Source organism: Anolis sagrei, chromosome 3 (genome assembly GCF_037176765.1).
Source record: "Anolis sagrei isolate rAnoSag1 chromosome 3, rAnoSag1.mat, whole genome shotgun sequence".
NCBI lineage: Eukaryota > Metazoa > Chordata > Lepidosauria > Squamata > Dactyloidae > Anolis > Anolis sagrei.
In genome coordinates this window covers 26,554,605-26,575,030 of record NC_090023.1, presented here as the reverse complement: position 1 = coordinate 26,575,030, position 20,426 = coordinate 26,554,605, and the positions used below count along the sequence as shown (strand labels likewise).

Genomic DNA, 20,426 nt, shown 5'->3' with positions numbered 1-20,426 from the left:
TACTTTCAGTTTTTATTTTCTTAATTTTTCTGTTGTTTCTTTGGTTAGATTTCATATTTTGTGGGGGGAGAACATCACTTCCTATATTGTATTTTGAGGGAAAACTGGGGCTTTGGGAGATCTAAGGAGCAGAGGACGGGCAGCAAGGGGCCACAAAGGAGGGGCTGTGCACACACTTGACTCATGGACTGTACTTTCCCCACCCCTGATTTAAAGATTACATTTTGATGTGATTGCAATTTCAAAATTTTTCAATAAACCTTAAAACCCAATTTTTATTGAAAATATTTGTATTAAACATGGATCACATTCAGTGTAGTGGTATTGTAAACAAAATGTTGCACAGCTGCAATTTGGGGAGGAGCTAGGTTACTTTGACACTCTCTTTGTTTAAGCACACAAACACAACGTTTTTTTGTTTGTTTTTTTTTAAAAAACATGCCTGCTATAACCAGGCAATAAAACTTGATTGAATCCAAGATTCAATTTGTCTATTCTTTTGCAATATCTCTAACTGTGCCTCAGGGTTTGATGACAAAGTGATGGATATAGACAACTTTAATATCAAAGGCTCCCACAGACAGAACAGATCCAAAGGAAGACAATAAATGAAGCAATCTACTCATGTGCAGGAGAAACATTTGAGATGAACGTAAAAAATGTTACTTCCATATGGAGTGCCACAAATGTCATACTGCACCTCTTTAACACAGTTGGAGGAGTGCAAAAGAGATCAAAGAAACATCTCCTCGCTGAAATCTCTACTTACTATCTACATGGAGACAAAAAAAGTAATCATTCCTAATCAAGGAAAGGAAGCCGTTCTTGGAGCAGATGCAAACAGATTCATCAATAGCCTTGAATAACTTGGCCATCTAGGTTATTTTTATGGAGCTAAAACCGTATTTATACAATTCATAATGTAGAAAATGTAAACACAAGAGGAAAGAGACATGCTAGTTTCCTATTATTAGTCTCCATAATGATCTGGAGAAAAGACTGCAGATGTCTTCTCGATGCATGAAAGCTCTCTAAATGATCAGTTAACCATACCCGATCATGTGTAGAGAAGAAGGTAAGAATAATATGAAAGACGATAGGATTAGCATGCTAATCTCCATGTGTACTTTCACTATTTGCTATAATACCAGAATAAGGATCGTTGTCGTTAATTTTTATCAAGTTACCTTCTATTTATGGTCACTTTATGATGGCAACTTCATCAAAAGTCCTGCTCAGATCTTGCAGTCTCAGAGCCATGTTTTTGTTTTTGAATAGTCCTTGGACCTATCAATTTGTCTTTTGGCAATCTTAGGTATCGGTACATCACATTTCAAATGAGTTGATGCTCTTCAGTGTCCAACTTTCACAACCATACATAGAAACGGGAAATGGCATGGAGATACCCGACTTCAATATTCAATAATATAACTTTGCACTGAAGGACCTTGGATACAGTATCTGCAATGTCAACAGAGCCTGCCCTGCCTGGCAGATGCTGCAGCACTCAGCATTTTTACTGGTCATTCTAATGTGTAGCGCCTTTTGATTTTAGGATTTTATACCTACTTTATTTCTATTTTATTTCTACTTGCCCTTCCAAGTCCTCAATAGCCTTGAGACAGGCTAAACACGTACAAAAGTGAAAATGGTGATATATAGGTGCAGTTCCAGAAAGCTGGGGGTGGGCAGAGAAGGCTGAATATATTATATGCTCTCTAAAACATAAGAATTAAGAAGGCGCCAACATTATAGTCTAAGTCGGTGATTCTCAACCTGTGGTCCCCAGGTGTTTTGGCTTACAACTCCCAGAAGTCCCGGCCAGTTTGCTAGCTATTAGGATTTCTGGGAGTTGAAGGCCAAAACATCTAGGGACCTATAGGTTGAGAATCACGAGTGGTCCACAAGAACTAAAATATGGCTTATTAAATATGGTTTTCTGTGGGCAAGCAGATGGCGACTACTAGATGGCATATGTTCTGTATCAGAAACTACAGCTGATGTGGTCTATCCAATGCAATTTTCTGAATCCAAATACAAAGTTGACCAAAAACTGATTTATAACCCTTTTGGTACTAATGTTGGAGAGTAGTCTCTGGCCAAAGTGGTCCCTCGTCAAAAAAGGTCCCTGGTCAAAGTGGTCTCTAGTCAAGTGGTCCCTAACTAAGTGGTCCCTGGCCAAAAAAAGGTTGGGAACCACTGTTCTAGTGATACACCAGGATAACAATTTTAGCCTTTTTAATAGGCATTTTGAAACTGACCACCAGCTTTACTCTACAGTAAGGAAGAACAGATGGGAAATTCACACTGGCACCACGCAGCAATAAAAATGGATCTTAAATATTTCAATAAAATAGGATTTACTGATCATGTTCATAACTAGATTTGTCAGCTGTGACAACAGCTCTTGATTGAACTCATTCTAGCTCTATCTCGAAACTCTTAAGATTATTTCACTCCACTCAATTAAATTTTATCTTTCTTTTTACTGGTGTTTTGAAAAATCAATTGAAAAAAGGTGTTAGAAAATGGAGGAAGAAAGTTTATTGCAATTTTTCCAGGTATAAGCCAAAGTAGTCCATTCTGTTCCCTTCCATTACTGCTTTCTGATGTGCTTTTCCAATGTTCACTGAATCTATCCAAGCTGGCAAAAAATAACAACCAAACCACAAGTCCAATTTCATACAAAATGTAGCCAGGGACTCCAGGTTGAAGCGGAATCTCAGATAGATTGCATTGAGAAGGAAGCACCTGTCACCCTTATTAAATTATAATAAGGCCACAAATACAGGGCTTTCATTCCAGTGACTAATCTGGCACTAACCAGAAGGACAAATGTATTATTATTTTACATGTGTAAGCTGCCCTGACCCTAGCTAATGTTTCTGAATGTCAGGTATCATTATCCTAGTTTCCAAGATCAGGGAGTAGAGGCAGATAATGTTATTTCTCTAAATATGTGATTGTTCTATTGTTATACCTCGGGCATGTTACATTACCTTTACAGAGCCAACATGACATAGAATTTAAAAGTGTGGTACTAGGATTTGGGAGGCTCAGGTTCAAATTCCCATTCAGCCATGAAACTCACTTGAGCAAAGCACTACTTCGTTTCGTCTTTAAAGAAAGTATTTCTCTATTGGCACAAGACACATAGAAACCTCTCAGAGGCACCAACTGGCTTTTAGTACATCTCATTTTAATGCACAAGAGCCTTCTTTAAAGATAAAGCAGTTTCCTTTTTTAATCACAACCACACTAATTTCAGTAGTATAGCTGCAACAGCAGAAAGGATCCGAGAGAAGCAGCACAAATATGTTGTTATCTCAAGCCTACGGCTTCATTCGCATCTTCTGTTCAACATTCAGTCTTACAGGTAAATTCCAATAAGACAGAGCCAATGGGAGTAAACACTACCCTTTCTTATATAATCCTTACATAATCCTGGCTTCAGTGAATAAAATTTAGTGGTGCTAATAAGGCATTCAAAACTGGGATAAAGTCAAGGCTTTCTAAATTGTGACTGTTATACAACCCTTCCCAAGGGATGTGCATTTGCCCATCCTCTCTCAGCTGTGGTATTGAAATCTTTGAAAACCTACTCATTTAGTCATTTTAATTATGGCAGGTTGGTAATCCTGGACTTTAATTGATATTTTATTGCTGTGCTTCTGTTTTTTAAAATAAAAAAACACCAGCTGAATTATTCTGCAGTGTATTGATTGTGTTTTAGGGATTTTTGTGCTTTCAAGTCGTATTATAATGCTGTATTGCTTTTATTTTCATATCAGTTCCTTGTTCACTGCCTCATGATTTGGTCCAGAAGGACATGTTATAAATATTCTACACAAACAAACATGTGCACAAAAGATATTATCAGTGGAGAATTAATTCCCAGAAGAACACATTTAGAGCTATTGACTTGCCTTTCCCAGCTGCCTGGAAAAAGCAGCAGCTGTATTACCAAGATGACTGATGGAGTCACTGCAGCTATGAGGTTCAGGACCTCCGCGATAATTTTAATTCTACAAAACAGATTTTTTAGAAAAAGAAAGATACTACATGTCACCTTGGCAGAAGCCTGAGAACAACTCTTCAATCTCAATAAATAGAATTGCTTATTTTATAAGAGACACCATATTTACAATACTGGCTGTGCATCCTTTATTCAAAAAGCCTGGTACCAAAAGTCTTTTGGGTTTTAGATTTTTTTCATATTTGGGAATAGTTATATTTGCATATAAATACATAACAAGATATCTTCGAGATGGAACCCAAGCCTAAACATGAACTGTATATACACATCTTATGGATATGTACAGCAGGTTAAAGCGCTGAGCTGATGAACTTGCTGACGGAAAGGTTGGCAATGCAAATCCAGGAAGCAGGGCAAGCTCCCACTGTTAGCCCGAGCTTGTGAATAAATCAGCAGGTACTGCTTCAGAAGAAAGGTAATGTCACTCTATGCAGTCATGCTGGCCACATGACCTTGGAGGCATCTACGGACAACACCAGCTCTTCATCTTAGAAATTGAGATGAGCACCAGCCCCAGAGTTGGACACGATTAAACTTAATGTCAAGGGGAAACCTTTACCTTTACCCTTTTACACATCTTATACACACAGAATGAAGATAATTTTAAATAATAGTTTTAACAATTTTTGCATGGAACCACCATAAAACAAAGGGATCACTATACTCACGTTCTCTGTGGTTAGAGCCACAGAAGTCCTGTGAAAGTGAAAAACCTCAAATACAGAGGTTGCCTTGTGTTTAAACCTGAGGGAGCATCTTTCTAGTAATGTCTATGACTTCCAGCATGACTGGAGGAAGTTGATTATAGAATCAACACTAGAGGATCTAGAGATTCCTAGTGAGAATATTTCAAATCAAATCTGTGAATAATGACATTCACTCAAGTCAAACTATAAATGTGGAAACTCAAGTAGATTTCTGATTACCAGATAAGGATGCTCAACCTGTATATGTATTATATCCTTGCATCAGCAATGAAACATCAACAAAGGAATTTACTAAATACCAAGCCAAATATTAAGTCAAGAGTCCAATGCTATCCACACTGCTTGGCGGTAGTGTTCCAGGGTTTCAGGTAATGTTACACACCGGTTTTCACAGCTCTACCAGAAATTTAATTTGATACTTTCATGTTAAGAGCAGCCTGAACTCAAACAAAGCTCCACCTCTAGACAACTCACCCGCTGTGCTCTCTCTTTCAGTTCTTGATCTTGTGCCAAAAAGGACTGCAACTTCTTCTGGATGTTTACCAGCTTCTCAGGGTTGACTCTGATTCAGGCATGGGTTTGGGGGAGGGGAAAAAACATATTTTCTCATTGTTATCTCATCCAGAAGGATTACAAAACCCTGTAAAGTCCCTCCCATTCCCCAGTGTTATTTTAATAGGGATAAAAAATACCGTCCCTCTGAATACGACTGCAGCTGAAATTATGTCAGGCATGAAGCCCATTCTTTTGAAATGAATAATGTAAGGAAAGCAAACAGAAACTCGGGTCTTTTTCCCACAGAACAGTTTAGACTAGGAAAAAGGGCAACCATTTTTCAAGGCAAAGCCACACAATTAACATTAAATTGCCTCTTGAACACACAGAAAGGTAGGAAATTGATCTCACACTGACAAGGGAGCAAAATATACACCAATGATATTTTACATTGACACAGTATCTCTCACAAGGGAACTGTATAAGATTGTGTGAATCTATCTCTGTGTTAGTACTTAAATAAAATTCTCCCTGGGAAGTTTCAGAGCCAGAGGCATTTCAACAGTTCACATTCTTATGGCACTCTGGCCCAAACAGAGTCAGCCCCCACATTCGCTGGAGTTAAGGACATACAATCTCAACAAAAGTGAAAACAACAAATGATATAATTGTTATATTATCTCTACAGTATCTATGTATGTTAACATGATATTTATTGCCACTGAACCCACTAGAACCCACAGAAAAATGGCCACTAGTCATATAATCAAAGTGACTGATACAAATTATAAACTTATAGTAGAAGCCTATTACTATACAACAATATTTTTATATTATGTGATTTATATCATGAGAATCAATGTGATTTGAACACTGGACTCCAAAAGCTCCAAATTCCTGCTCAGCCTTCTGAATACCTTGACCAAGTCACACACCCTCAGCCACAGAAGATGGCAAAGAACAAGTAGTAGTAATAATAATAATAATAATAATAATAATACTTTATTTATATCCTGCCACCATTTCCCCTAAGAGACCTGGGGTGGCTTACAAAGCACTCCAGGGTGCGCATATAACATATAGCCAATAAAACAAGTCACATAAAATTATAACAACACCCCCCCCCCCCCCCCATCAACACGTTAGCATAAAATCAGAACAATACAATTTTAAAACAACAGTAGACAAAACTAACTGCTGGTAATTCACAGGTGCCAAGTGTCAGCTTCATATGGGCCCATTCTGCCTACTCAAGATCAAAGTTTTGTCTGAACATCCATGTTTTCAGGTTGGAACAGAAGTATTGAAGGGTGGGGCCGAATCTAATTCCTTTTGGGAGGGTATTCCAGAGCCGGGGGCCACCACAGAGAAGGCCCTGTCTCTCATCCCCACCAACCGCACTTGAGATGATGGTGGGACCAAGAGGTGGGCCTCCCCTGTTGATCTCAGCACCCATGCCAGTCCATAAAAAGAGATGCAGTCTCAAAGATAGGTTGGACCCAAAGCATATATATTGCCAAAAAATCCCCATGATAGGTTCATGTTGGGTCAACAATCCTACAGGTCAATAGGGACATACCAAGCCTTTCAAAACTTTCATATTTAAGTCATCTCCTCCACCAAAACAAGGTATTTTATTGAGGAACCATACAAAGTCCCTTATATTCCCTTTCGGATTTACCTCTCACCAATCTAACCATGAATCTGCCTTGAAACACATTGAACTCCTTTAACCATTAGCAGCCCCATAACTGCGACCAGTCCCAAAGCTTCCTAAGACTTCACAAACTGTATGTCCCCTTATGAGCTTCCTTACAGAAGGAAAAGAGTGTGTGTGAGAGAGAATGAGTGAGTGGGTTAAAGGAAATAAAATGAATTTGCTTCATTCAAGAATAATTATCTGTACATTGAATTTGGTACAAATTTCTTGGTTTGATATGCCATACTGAAGAGACACATTTCCCTTTCAAGCAGCCGTCCTCTTGTACTCTCATATCAGTTGGGGAACGGAGAAAGTACTCATCCACATAAGAATTCAACAAGAAGAAATGTAATGAAAATAGGAAAAGAAGAAAAAAAACTATGCAAGAGAAAAAAGAACTGGTCAGGCAACAGAAAGATGCAGAAGCTGCACGGCGTGTAAACAAATCAAAACCGATCTAGAAACATGATGTTACAGCTGGAAAAGCCAATTCATTTTTAAGTTTTATCAGCTGGAGAATGGTTGTCAAAGCCTACAAAATTGTAATGGCAATTCATTCAGCCTCAATATACCCTGACTAGAATGCTGCTTTTGAATTATGGGCATCAGATAGCTCAAAGGAATATTGACAAGTTGGGGGGGGGGGGGGGAGGAAAGGCACAAAGTAATACAAAGACTGCAGGGCAAATCCTATGAATCTTTTTGAAAAAAATATAGGTTTAGGTAGAGAGAAGGAAACACTATTGACTGACATGGGCAGCAGAAGCGATGATTTCAGAATTTGGAAAACTATCAGAAAGAAAGCAGTCAAAGGATATTACTCTTTTCACATGCTCTGGATAAGACAATAAGTCATGTTTTAAAGTTAGGCAAAAGCATATTGAGAGAACAAGCTGGCTACAAAAGAGTGGTATCTACTCTCTTTTAAAGAAAAGGCCACCGTTTTCTTCATAACATAAAGTGAAAAAGGGAAATTCCTGGAAAAAGACATAAAAGGATCGAAAATGAAGGCACTCCTGCTTCGTTCAGTCGTTTTTTATGGATTTGCATATGTTAACAGGGCTTGAAATGGGGATGCATGGCTTAGTGAATCGCTGTTCCATGTGGTGAGATTTGCGGTCACTATTGTATGCTTTCAAGTCTTTTCCAGCTTACGGCAACTTAAAGGAGAACCTATCACAAGGTTTTCTTAGCAAGAGTTGCCTATCTTCATGACTGAAAGTGACTTGTTCAAGATCCCTAACTAAGTTTCCATAATTTAGTAGGAATTTGAATTTTAGTCTAATGCTCAAACCACACCTGGCTCCTAGAGGTATAAATAAGAACATCTTCTTGTTCTATTGCACCACAATGGCTCAAACCATCCAGACTTGTTTTCGGCTATCCTCAAAATAAAAGGCTATAAAGCAACTTCAAGGGAAATTCTGCTTTTATTCCCTCTCTCTGAACCCACTGAGGCTTCCCCTTCTCTGCACCAGCTCCAAATTCATTGCTGCAGCTTTGGGGTGGAAATGAATATTCTGCTTGAAATCAAGGTGGACACTCCCCACACCTGGTTTCAAAAATGTTGCTTTTATGTCAGTGGAATGTTGAGATATTTCAACAATAGTATGGCAGCCACAAAAACTGACATGGGGACTCCAAAGTCATAAGCTCCTTCGATTGCTTTAAAGCCAGTTTACCAACTGTTAGGATTTCTGGAAGTTGAAGGCCAAAACATCTGGGGACCCACAGGTTGGGAACCACTGCTTTAAAGGCTTCCTATTCAGCTGCAACCATGTGGAAAACAAGCATATTCCTCACTCAGTAAGTTGTTTTGCTCCCCAATCCCCCATTACTGGCTCCTAGTTTTCAGAAATGTATGTGCCTTCAAGTTGCCTGTTGATGTATGGTGAGTCTGTGAATTTCACAGGGATTACTTAGGCAAAAGAGATGGCTTCATCAGTTCCTTCCTCTGAAATGCAGTTGCAGCACCTGACATTCATTGGGAGTCTCTCATCCCAGTACTAAACAGGCCTGTTCCTTACTTAGCTTCCAAGATTAGAAAGGTTCTGGTACCTATAGGGCAGTGGTTCTCAACCTGTGGGTCCCCAGGTGTTTTGGCCTACAACTCCCAGAAATCTCAGCCAGTTTACTAACTGTTAGGATTTCTGGGAATTGAAGGCCAAAACATCTGGGGAAACACAGGTTGAGAACCACTACTTTAGGGTATTTCCATCACAAAGCTCTCTGCATTTCAAGATGTGCTTTGAATGTAGAATGCTGCACAAAACAGAGTTCTGAATCCTACTTAAACCCTGTAAATCAAGTCAATTTATATCCTCTTCCATATAGATTACAGGCAGTCCCCGAGTCACAAACATCCAACTTACAAACATCTCATAGCTGAGAACAGGTTGAGACAAAGGAAGTGAGAGAAATCTGCCCTTCAAAAGGGAAATTCACCCCTGGAAGAGTTATCACGGAGAAAACGTGTCTCCACTGAAGTTTTATCACCAATTCTTGTTTCCATAATCAAACAATTTTTTCAAAAGCCAATGATCACAGTGGCAGAAAGTGAGGTGAAATCTTCTGAACATGGGCACAGACAGCAAAACAAGCACCACAGGGGGGTTTAGCCCTTCCCTATGCTATCCAAAGCTTGTGTGTGTGTGTGTGTGTGTGTTTGGCTGGAGCTACACTTAAAATGTACCTGTTCCAACTTACATACAAATTCAACTTAAGAGCAAACTCACAGAACCATTACTTGGAGACTTCTTATATTCTGCTTCTGTTCCAAAGGAAGCAGTTAAATAAGAGGACACTGAAGACTTGCCTTTTGGAAACCCTATTGAGATCTTCTCTACAAGACATGCTTGTATCAAATCAGACAACCGCTTCACCCAACTATGTAAATGTCTTCCTGACGGGCATCTACTTTTACCACTTCAGGTTGAAGTCTTCCACTATACTTCATGGAGATACAAACATTAATCTGGGACCTTCTACATGCCAAGCCCTTGTCCTACCACAGAGTTATGTTTCTGAGAGTGTGCCAGACTGAACTCACAAAGGGCCTTTCCCCACTTTTTTATTTCAAAGATTGTGAAAACAGAACCTTAAGTCTCTTTGATAGAGAGAAAGCAGGCTATAAATACTGTAATTAAATAAATCTTCTAGGATGCTGAGTTCTGCAACCAACATAAATATCCTGTGGATTACTTCAAGTATATGTGCCAAATATATAAAACCCTGAAAGGCTCATCCTACTATTAGGTGGACTGAGACAAACAGTACACACCGCTGATATTGGGTATAATGAAAAGACCAAAAAAAAAAAGACTTTTGACCTGTTACTTTGGTATTCTTAGGGCTACAGATGAGAAGAGGTATTTGAGAGTTGGTTGGTTTGTACCTCATGGACAAAAATAACATGGCTAGTTGTGGTACAGGATTATTATCCTTTTGCAAGAATGCTCTCTTGCAAACCCACTAGCCTCCAAAATGTTTGGGATCAGAAGTGTTTTGAATTGAGTTGGGATTGATGTCAGATTTTGGAATAACTGTATTTACATATACATACATAACGAAATATCTTGGAGATTAGACTCAAGTCTAACATGAAGCTCATTTATGTTTCATATGTGCCTTTATACACAATGCTTTTAATAATTGTGTACATGAAACAAAGACTGGAAACACTGAACCATCAGAAAGCAACAAAGCAGTGACCTTGTTGCTTTCTGATGCTTCAGTGTTCCCAGTCTTTGTTTCATGCACACAATTATTAAAAGCATTGTGTATAAAGGCGCATATGAAACATAAATGAATGTGGCCAACCACATGAACAATTTCAGATTTTTGGGCATTTTGGATTTTGCTACTCCGGATAGCTCATTCCACACAGTGCATCTTGATATGAGTGAATTGTACCATTCACTAATCCACCAAATGTAGCAAAATTACTTGGGGGCTCAGACTGGTATGAACAGAATATTTTGCAAGAATGCTCTCTTGCAAACCCACTAGCCTCTTTTATGTTCTCAATATGGAGACAGTGAGATAATGAATGCTGTAAAACTGCTATAGTTGGAATCTGGACATAACACCTCATGGTAAAAAGACAATAGCCCATTAAGATGCTACAAAAACGAGCAGCTTTCTGCAATAAACTATGGCTCCGCTGCTTCAATGACCTTTGTGAGCCATTATACACCTTAAAGAAAAGAAGTACCATTTGCCAGGATTTGCAAGCTTTACTATATCCACATTTTACTCTCCGTGATTTAAAACAGTATTGTTAGCAATATTACTGGAAGCCAACAGCTATTTCAGCACAGCTTATGGACCAATTTCAGAGCCTCTTGAGTGACTGAGGCACCAAATGGTAATTAGGTTCATACTCGTGAAGTACAAAACAGCTGCCTTCATGAGTGAAAAAGAGAGACTATTAGTACAGTCAGCTGAGTTTTCCTCCAAGGAAAAGGACTAGAGATGTACTGATACTGCAAACTAAATACTGCCATTTTTCAGATCAGATCTTTAATATAGCAGCTTAGGAAGTACATATTACGGAAATGTTTCCCAGACTTCTCATAGCTGACCTGGATTAAATAATTCATCCTGAATTTCAGCTGGAGACACAGTTCTGGCAGAAAACCATTTTTTATCTCAATCCTAAATGTAATACTCTTTTACCAATGGCAAAAAGCAGTAAAGGGATTCAACCATTTTTGAAGACCCCTGCACATAGATATGCGTATCACTGATGGCAACAGCATCAAAGTTCTGTCTTTTTATTTTTAACTAGCCATCCCCTGCCATGCATTGCTGTGGCCCACATGGGGGTTCTGTGTGGGAGGTTTGGCCCAATTCCATCGTTGGTGGGGTTCAGAATGCTATTTGATAATAGGTGAACTATAAATCCCAGTAACTACAACTCCCAAATGACAAAATCATTTTTTTTGAGTGAAGGACATACATTGGGTTGTTAGGTGTCTTGTGTCCAAATTTGATGTCAATTCGTCCAGTGGTGTTTGAGTTCTGTTAATCCCACAAACAAACATTACATTTTTATTTATATAGATAGGAAAATCCAAGTTTAAAAGAGCAAGACATGTCATTGCAACGAGCAACCTCTTCTAGAGAATTTTAGATATTTTAGACCCCACCCAAATGGTACACACTACTCTGACATCATAAATGCTTGTTTTATTTCATTTTGTTATGAATGGGTACAAAATTGTTTTTATATAGTTTTTATAATGTTGTTTTAAATGTTTTAATTGTATATTGTCGACTGTTATGGCATCAAATTGCTGCCAATTTGTAAATCGCCTTGAGTCACCTTCGGGCTTGAGAAAAATGAGATAAAAATATCATAAATAAATAAATAACAGTCCAAACTCTTATAATTTTGCGCCAAATCACTGATTTTAGGTATATCCTCCCTCCCTCACCCTGAATAAAAGCCTAATTGAACCTCAGAACAGACAAGGGTTTTTTCTTGTTCAGTCAGGGAAATCCATTGGGTGGCTTTGGGCAAGGCACACTCTCCCAGTCTCAGAGGAAGGCAAAGACAAGCCTCCTCTGAACCAATCTTGCCAAGAAAATCCTATGGCAGGTTCACCTCCGGGTTGCAATAAATCAGTAGGCACAGAACAACAACAGCAATGAATGAATTGAAGTTGTCTGTGGGAGATAAAAATCACATTATGGAAAGCTGCTGAAGAACTTACTTGATTTTGTTGATGGGAACTTTCTTTTGTGACAGCTGCTGAACCATGCCACTTTCCTCTGAATGGATCAAGACAAGCAGAGCCTCGCCACCTTCTTTGTACCTAGACAAGGAATCAAGAGGGTAGAGAAATCATTTTCTCGATTAATTCTCAACATGGCTCATTAAATTTTAAAAGTCGCTCTGAGGGCCAAACCAGATGTGATATTAGATTCCTCACTGCAGGTCAGTTGTTGCATTTATAACAGCTTCAGAGACACCACAAAAGAAAGTAGTTGAATTCCTGATCGGTTTCACACACCCCATGAAATGGAAAGAAGTGAAATGTCAGGCTGCTTTCCAGCTACCTCCAAGATAGTCAAAACATTATCAAGTGATAAGTCCTTTTGGAGCACCAGAGAATGGATGGAACAACTGCCAGACTATAGAAAACTTCTGCACAAAGTGGTATATTGATGTCACAACTATGTCTGGTAAATTTCTGCTGCTAAGAAAACAAAAAGGTAGCATTGCGATCTTCATTCAGCTCCAAGGGCCATCAATTAAATTCACTAATCAAAGACCTTGGGGGCGAGGCTGGTATGGACCTAATACAGACAGCTTTCTGTTCTAAAAGTTATGAATGACAGCTTTTGAATTCAAGAAATTTTGGATCTCCTACTTTAAATTGTCTGCATGGAAAATCTTTCAAACGTGGCAGGTGGTGAAGTCTGGCCATTTTAAAATATAATTGGGCAATTATATCACCTTATCCTTTAAATCATTCTATCCTGAGCAAATGGACAGGCAATCATTCTGTCCAGTAAATGACAAGCAGTGAGCCTCTAACAACTTCAAACTTAAATATATCATTGCACATCATTCCTAGACCACATAGCCTCTATATCAGTCTGCTTCCACTAACTAGAAATAGTTTTGTCTATATGGAAGATCCATTTCTTAAAAATTAAAGGTGTATCAAGTGTTCCAGAAGCAGATTTCCCAAGTACAAATTACTTCAGGTTACTGCTGTGTTCATTACAGGCAAATGCCTACTAATGTGAAAACCCAGACTAATCCAATCGGCTCTACTCTTGAAAGGGTCTGTCAACAACAGTGGGTCAATGTCCATATTCATACATCCTGGCACTGTTATACATTAAATGTCTTGAATTCACCTCAAAAATTGAAGACAAACATATATTTGAGTTGTCATCTATATAACTCAATGTCAGAACTTATGTGTCATGGATAAGAATTATACTCTCCATTTGTTGAATTGTTACTTCCAATGTTAATTACCATATGTTTTCTGCTAGAACTAGAGACGCTGCAACACACAGTGCAAGAACACCTGGAGCCTCTTCCTAGAACTGCAAGACCTAAATATGATAGTGTATACGGTGGTGACCTCAAGGGTTCAACTTTTGCAATGCACTGTACATTGAGATACATCTGTACCAAGTTCAAAAATTACAATTAGTTCAAAACATGGCAGCCAGATTGGTTATGGGATCATATAGAAGTGAGCCTATTTCACTTATACTAAAGTTCCTCCTTCTGTTGTCAGTTAGTTTCCAGTCAAAGCCTTTATGGCAGGCAGAATCCAACTGGAAACCATCACTATCCGGCGCTAGACTGTGGAATGATCTGCCAGAAGAGTTTCGACAACTAAATGAGCTGTCAGAATTTAAAACCACACTTATCTTTTCTAGTAGACCTACACAGGCAATTTTAAACTATGAATTTTAACTTTAGATTTTATTAGAATTGGTGACCTTTGTTCTCTCTCTCTCTGAATGAGATTACATTTTACTTCTTTGTTTTAACTATGCTGTACCCTGCGTCGAGTCATGAGAGGAGGCTGGTAACAAATAAATTATTGTTGTTGTTGTTACATGCAAAAGGACCCAAGTACTAGGAAAGCCCACTCTCTGAAATCCAAGAACATCACTCAGTCCGATTTGTCCACTGTTGATTAACACAAATGCTATTTGACTGTTCACTCCTATGAGCTAACATAGCCACAATGCACAACGCTGAGAGCTGAGGTTCAACAATACCCGAAAGACCACTTGTTTACTGGATCTAGTACAGACAATATTGAGGGCATCATGTAAGAAATGTGAGAAGTAATCTTCTTTGCCCATTTTCCAAACCTGTTGAGCTCATTTCTCAGCAAATTCACTTACTGAACATTGGTAAAGGTCATTTAAACAGACCAATTTTAAAAACACACCTATGTTTAAACACACAAAAGAAGTATTATTTTTTTAATAAAATGTTTAACTTTTCCAATCATGACTATAATAGTTAGTCATTAATATATAACCTTCCACTACTCTCCTTAAGATCTGGAACTTCAGTGTTTCACTATCCTAACCTACTCTCTTCTTCAGTTTTTGTTACAGACTACAAGGGCTAAGAAAAAATGTTGTTATCTTCTGCAAGGCTCTTTCCAGCTTTCTACCAAGACTACCAGTAACAAGAGCAGCAGCAACAATAGCAAAATCTGGAAATCTCTCTGTGACATCTTTTAAGTATGACAAGATGACCCCAGAAGTTTTAGACTTGATGAGGAAGAGTTAAGACTTATTTTTCTATAAATATTATTTTCTAAGAATATTCCATGAATGCCTTCAAGCAAGCCCAGTAACCACCTAGTTCACAGTCACCTCCTTGTAGTAAAAGCCCAAAGCCTGATCCTATATTCAAAGCAGAACATACAGAAGGGCATCTCTTAGGTCACATTGGGACTTAATAAGCAAAAGTTCTAAACTAACACTTGTCTCCTCTATCATCGCTTGTAAAAAAGAGATATGAGAAACTTGTCATGGTCTGATACAAATCTTAAATTCCTACTTTGCTGGAATAAATAGGATTGTTATTTGTGCAAGCCATAGTTTGTTCACAACCAAGATATTTTATCATCTCATACATTACATAGCAGTGAATCAATATTCCCAATCAAAAGTTTATGGAAAAGCAAACAGCAGATAATTCAAGCTCTAAACACATCTTTTAAATATTAACTCCCCGAACCAGGGCCCTGGGAAAGTATCCAACAACATTTTGTAAACACATATATGTGCACAATGCAAAATCTACAAATTATGTAAAATAATAAGCACCAATGTTCAATTCAGCACACATATTTACTTTGTGATAACGTTAAATATCAGGTTGTTGCATAGAAACAATGAGTTTTAGATCTTCACTTAAACTGTTTATGCGTGCATCAAAAAGATAATGTTGTACTATTTATAGATACAACAACACGGTCTTCCAAAATTGAAAGCTACCTACTGCTGTCCTCTAGTGGTATTCTATTCTTTTATATTATGTAAAATGCAATCAAAATGGGCTTCATGGACAAAAGTGTCAGAAGTAAAGCAAATATTGGATTTGAGAAAACTCACATTGTTAATGATTTGAAACCTCTGCACAAAAATACTCTAGCTCCATTCTTTCATAATTATTAGCACCATACCGAAATAGAGGTCAAGAAAATGTTAATGGTAACTTGTATATAGAAAAATGGTCCTGGAGACAGAATATTTAGAAGAATGAAATGGAATTTTTTTTACAGGATTTTATTTTTAAGCCATATTGGGTGTTCTTTCCTTCTTAGAAATGTCCCAATTTAATCTTATCGTTCGGTACCACTTGATAAAACAAAATTATTCAGTGGCAACTGAGCTTGCGAGATAGCATCTCTGATTCTGGAAGTAAGAATTACTCCAAAAACTAAGATAAGCACACATATGAAAGGAAACAGTTTTTTACTTTATTTTTTTGAGACAGATTCGTTACTACTGATTTTTGTGTAGGATTTTAGAAGATTAGAGACCCAACTGGCAACACTGAAGAAACACACAGGGATACCTATAAATCCAACGGACTGGAGGTTATTTAAACATTATATGAATATAGAGTAAAAGAAGATAACCAATACAATTTAACTATAGAGAGCAAGAACGAACTCGACCCTGGACTTAGAGCAGAGAAGTAGGGGAATGCAGCACAATTACCCAACCCTGCCTTACCATAACCCTAACCCTTACCTATAAAAACTTTCAATAAAAATAATTTTTAAAAAGAGGCTCAATTGGCAACAGAAGGGAAACAAGGGATCATTCTAAGCTTGAACAGCTTGATTCAGAAAAAATGGCCATAGGTTGACATGGGGTCTCAATAATAATATCATAGTTTGCAACCAACCAGGAAAAAAGAAACAGAAACCATACCCTCTTTATTTATCGTGTCATCAGCAACCATTGTTTTACAATTCTAACAGAGCAAAACAAACACAGAGATTAAAAAGAAAAAGAAAAAAAAAGAAGAAAAAAACCACACAGATTTTGTAAATTTGGTATTTGGTTAAATGTCCTTTGACCAGTATCTGGCCACTTGGAGTGCCTCTGGGGTTGCCGCAAGAAGGTCCTCCATCGTGCATGTGGCAGGGCTCAGGGTGCATTGCAGCAGGTGGTCAGTGGTTTGTTCTTCTCCGCACTCGCATGCCGAGGATTCCACCCTGTAGCCCCATTTCTTAAGATTGGCTCTGCATCTCGTGGTGCCAGAGCGCAATCTGTTCAGCGCCTTCCAAGTCGCCCAGTCTTCTGAGTGCCCAGGGGGGAGTCTCTCATCTGGTATCACCCATGAATTGAGGTGCTGGGTTTGGGCCTGCCACTTTTGGACTCTCGCTTGCTGGGGTGTTCCAGCGAGTGTCTCTGTAGTTCTAAGAAAACTATGTCTTGATTTAAGTCGTTGACGTGCTGGCTGATACCCAAACAGGGGATGAGCTGGAGATGTCTCTGCCTTGGTCCTTTCACTATTGGCTGCTACTTCCCGGCGGATGTCAGGTGGTGCAATACCGGCTAAGCAGTGTAATTTCTCCAGTGGTGTGGGGCGCAGACACCCCGTGATAATGCGGCATGTCTCATTAAGAGCCACATCCACTGTTTTAGTGTGATGAGATGTGTTCCACACTGGGCATGCATACTCAGCAGCAGAGTAGCATAGCGCAAGGGCAGATGTCTTCACTGTGTCTGGTTGTGATCCCCAGGTTGTGCCAGTCAGCTTTCGTATGATGTTGTTTCTAGCGCCCACTTTTTGTTTGATGTTCAGGCAGTGCTTCTTGTAGGTCAGAGCACGGTCCAAAGTGACTCCCAGGTATTTGGGTGCGCTGCAATGCTCCAGTGGGATTCCTTCCCAGGTAATCCTCAGAGCTCGGGATGCTTGTCTGTTCTTAAGGTGAAAGGCGCATGTCTGTGTTTTAGATGGATTAGGGATCAGATGGTTTTCCCTGTAATAGGCAGTAAGAGCACCTAGAGCTTCGGAGAGCTTCTGTTCTACCATCTCAAAGCTCCCTGCTTGAGCAGTAATGGCACGATCGTCAGCATAGATGAAACTCTCTGTCCCTTCTGGCAGTGGCTGGTCATTTGTGTAGATGTTGAACATGGATGGAGCAAGCACGCTCCCTGAGGCAGGCCGTTCTTCTGTTTCCGCCATCTGCTTCTCTGGCCCTGGAACTCAACAAAAAAGCTCCTGTTTTGTAGCAGGTTTCCTATCAGGCGGGTGAGGTGGTAGTCCTTTGTGATATTATACATTTTTCTCAGGAGGAGGCGGTGGTTCACAGTATCATAGGCTGCAGACAAGTCTATGAAGACAGCTCCTGTGATCTGCTGCCTTTCAAAGCCATCTTCTATGTGCTGGGTCAGGTTCAGCACTTGCGATGTGCAGCTTTTGCCTTTTCTGAAGCCAGCTTGCTGTGGGATCAGACAGGGGTCTATATTTTCCATAATTCTATGCAAAATAAGTCTCTCCAGAACTTTGTAGAGGTGGCACAACAGGGAGATTGGTCTGTAGCTTTTTGGGTCATTACGGTCTTTGCCTGGCTTCAAGATGGCGATGACTCTTGCTTTCCTCCAGATTTTGGGGATCTGACAGGATGCAGTGCAGTTGTTCATCAGCTCCAGCAGCCAGCGCCTTGCTTTTGGACCAAAGTTCTTGATTTGTTCCATCCGTAGATCATCCAAGCCAGCTGCTTTGCCATTCTTACATTTGTTGAAAGCCATGTCCAATTCAGTAGATGTAAAGGGTTCATGGAGGTTGTTGTTCTCAATCTCTGGTTGTCTGGCTATTGGTTTCTTTCCTACTTTGGTGGCAAGGTTGGGTTTCCCATTCTTCAAAAGTTGGTGTGCTATCTGATCTGCCTTTATGTTGGCATGGGTATTAGTTTGTGAGGGATCGTTGCTCAGCCGTCTCAGCAGCCTCCACGCCTTCTGGCTGCTCCTGCCCATGTCGACCTCTGTGATCAACTTGATCCACTGTTCTTTCTTGGCTTCAGAGATGGAGGACACAATGCTCTGCGCTGCCTGAAGGGTCTGCTCACTGAATGGGTCTTCGTTGTGGAGCCTGTAATAGTTTTCCAACAAGGCAGCTGTTTCAGGAGTAATGCCCTGGAGGTAGTGGGTTCTGCAGCCTCTCGGTATGGAGGCCCGTGAGCAGGTTTTCACTATTTCAATAAAATGTTCGTATTCCTCAGGGACTGGCGCGACCGATGTGATCATGTCGTCTAACATGTCTGAGAATTTAGTCCAATCTGCCTTTCTGAAGTTGTATCTTCATTTATATCGAACTTCCTGAGGCCTTATTGTTGGGAACAGTTGGCATATTATTGGTCGGTGCTGTGTGTTTGGGATTGGTGGTCCCACTGATTTGGTGCATTGCTGTACGATGCTGTCGCTCACAAATAAGAGGTCTGGGTTATATCCTCGGTGCCATCTCCCGCTGTTGTAGGATGGTGGGAGCTTGCTATCATGGATGAGTGATAGTTTGTGCAGTTCAGACCAGGACAGGACAGCCTCTCCATTTCTGTCCTCTTGGGCATAGCCCCATACATGGCTATGGCTGTTGAAGTCACCAATTACTACTGCCCTTTGGTGCCTGTCAAAGTTCTTGGGGGAGGAGAAGCAGAAATCTTCATTTGGGGGCTTGTACACAGAGGTGATGGTGATGTTATTAAGCTCTACTGTTATAACCTCGATATTGTTTTCTTCAGTGTTGTGGGCACTGCTGACTTGGAGGCCTGGTTTGACAAAGACAGCACTTCCATACTGCGCATGTGGTCTTTCCGCTACTAGGATCATTCCTGGAACTTTGGGTCGTTTCTGTCGTTCATCCCTGTGTGTTTCTTGGACACACAGCATGTCACATTTCTTATCTCGGCACAGTTCATAGAGCAGTTGTTCTTTGGCAGCTGACATGCCTTCGATGTTGATTGCGATTATTGTCATGGTTGGTCCTGAAAAGGACCGTTGGTTGTTTTGCTTCCTTGTTTGCATGCTTCAAGTCGTCTCCGGTTGCTTCTGGGTTGAGAGAATCGGCCGTCTACGAAGACGTTGCCCAGGGGACGCCCGGATGTCTTGCAATCCTGCGAGGAGGCTTCTCTCATGTCCCCCACCATACCCTCTTAAAACAAGGTTAAAACCAGGGCTTGGGTTCCCAATCAGATCTAGCACAAACTATAGTTTGAACTGATGTACTAAATGAGCAACATATCGAGGGTTGGGGAAGAAAAAAGGAATTCACTTGTACACTTTTCTGCACAACTTGTAAAAAATGTCTGTACATATAAATAAACCTATAAGAACCTGCAAGTGCTCATAGAACCAACATTATGTTAATTTAGGGCCCTTCCACACAGCTGTATAAAATCCACATTGAACTAGATTATATGGCAGTGTGGACTCAGATATTCCAGTTCAAAGCAGATATTGAGGGTTATCT

At 39.7% G+C, this 20,426-nt stretch overlaps 1 protein-coding gene across 1 annotated transcript in view; it reads right to left on the bottom strand.

Annotated features, from left to right (window-relative positions):
* Nucleotides 1–20,426, bottom strand: part of DDX10 (DEAD-box helicase 10) — a 203,854-nt gene that overhangs the window by 150,035 nt on the left and 33,393 nt on the right. The window contains exons 10-11 of the mRNA XM_060770991.2: nucleotides 12,658–12,759; nucleotides 5,218–5,305 (exon numbers count right to left, since the gene is read on the bottom strand). Coding sequence (XP_060626974.2) covers nucleotides 5,218–5,305; nucleotides 12,658–12,759 — 190 coding nt within the window. The remainder of the gene's footprint in view (nucleotides 1–5,217; nucleotides 5,306–12,657; nucleotides 12,760–20,426) is intronic.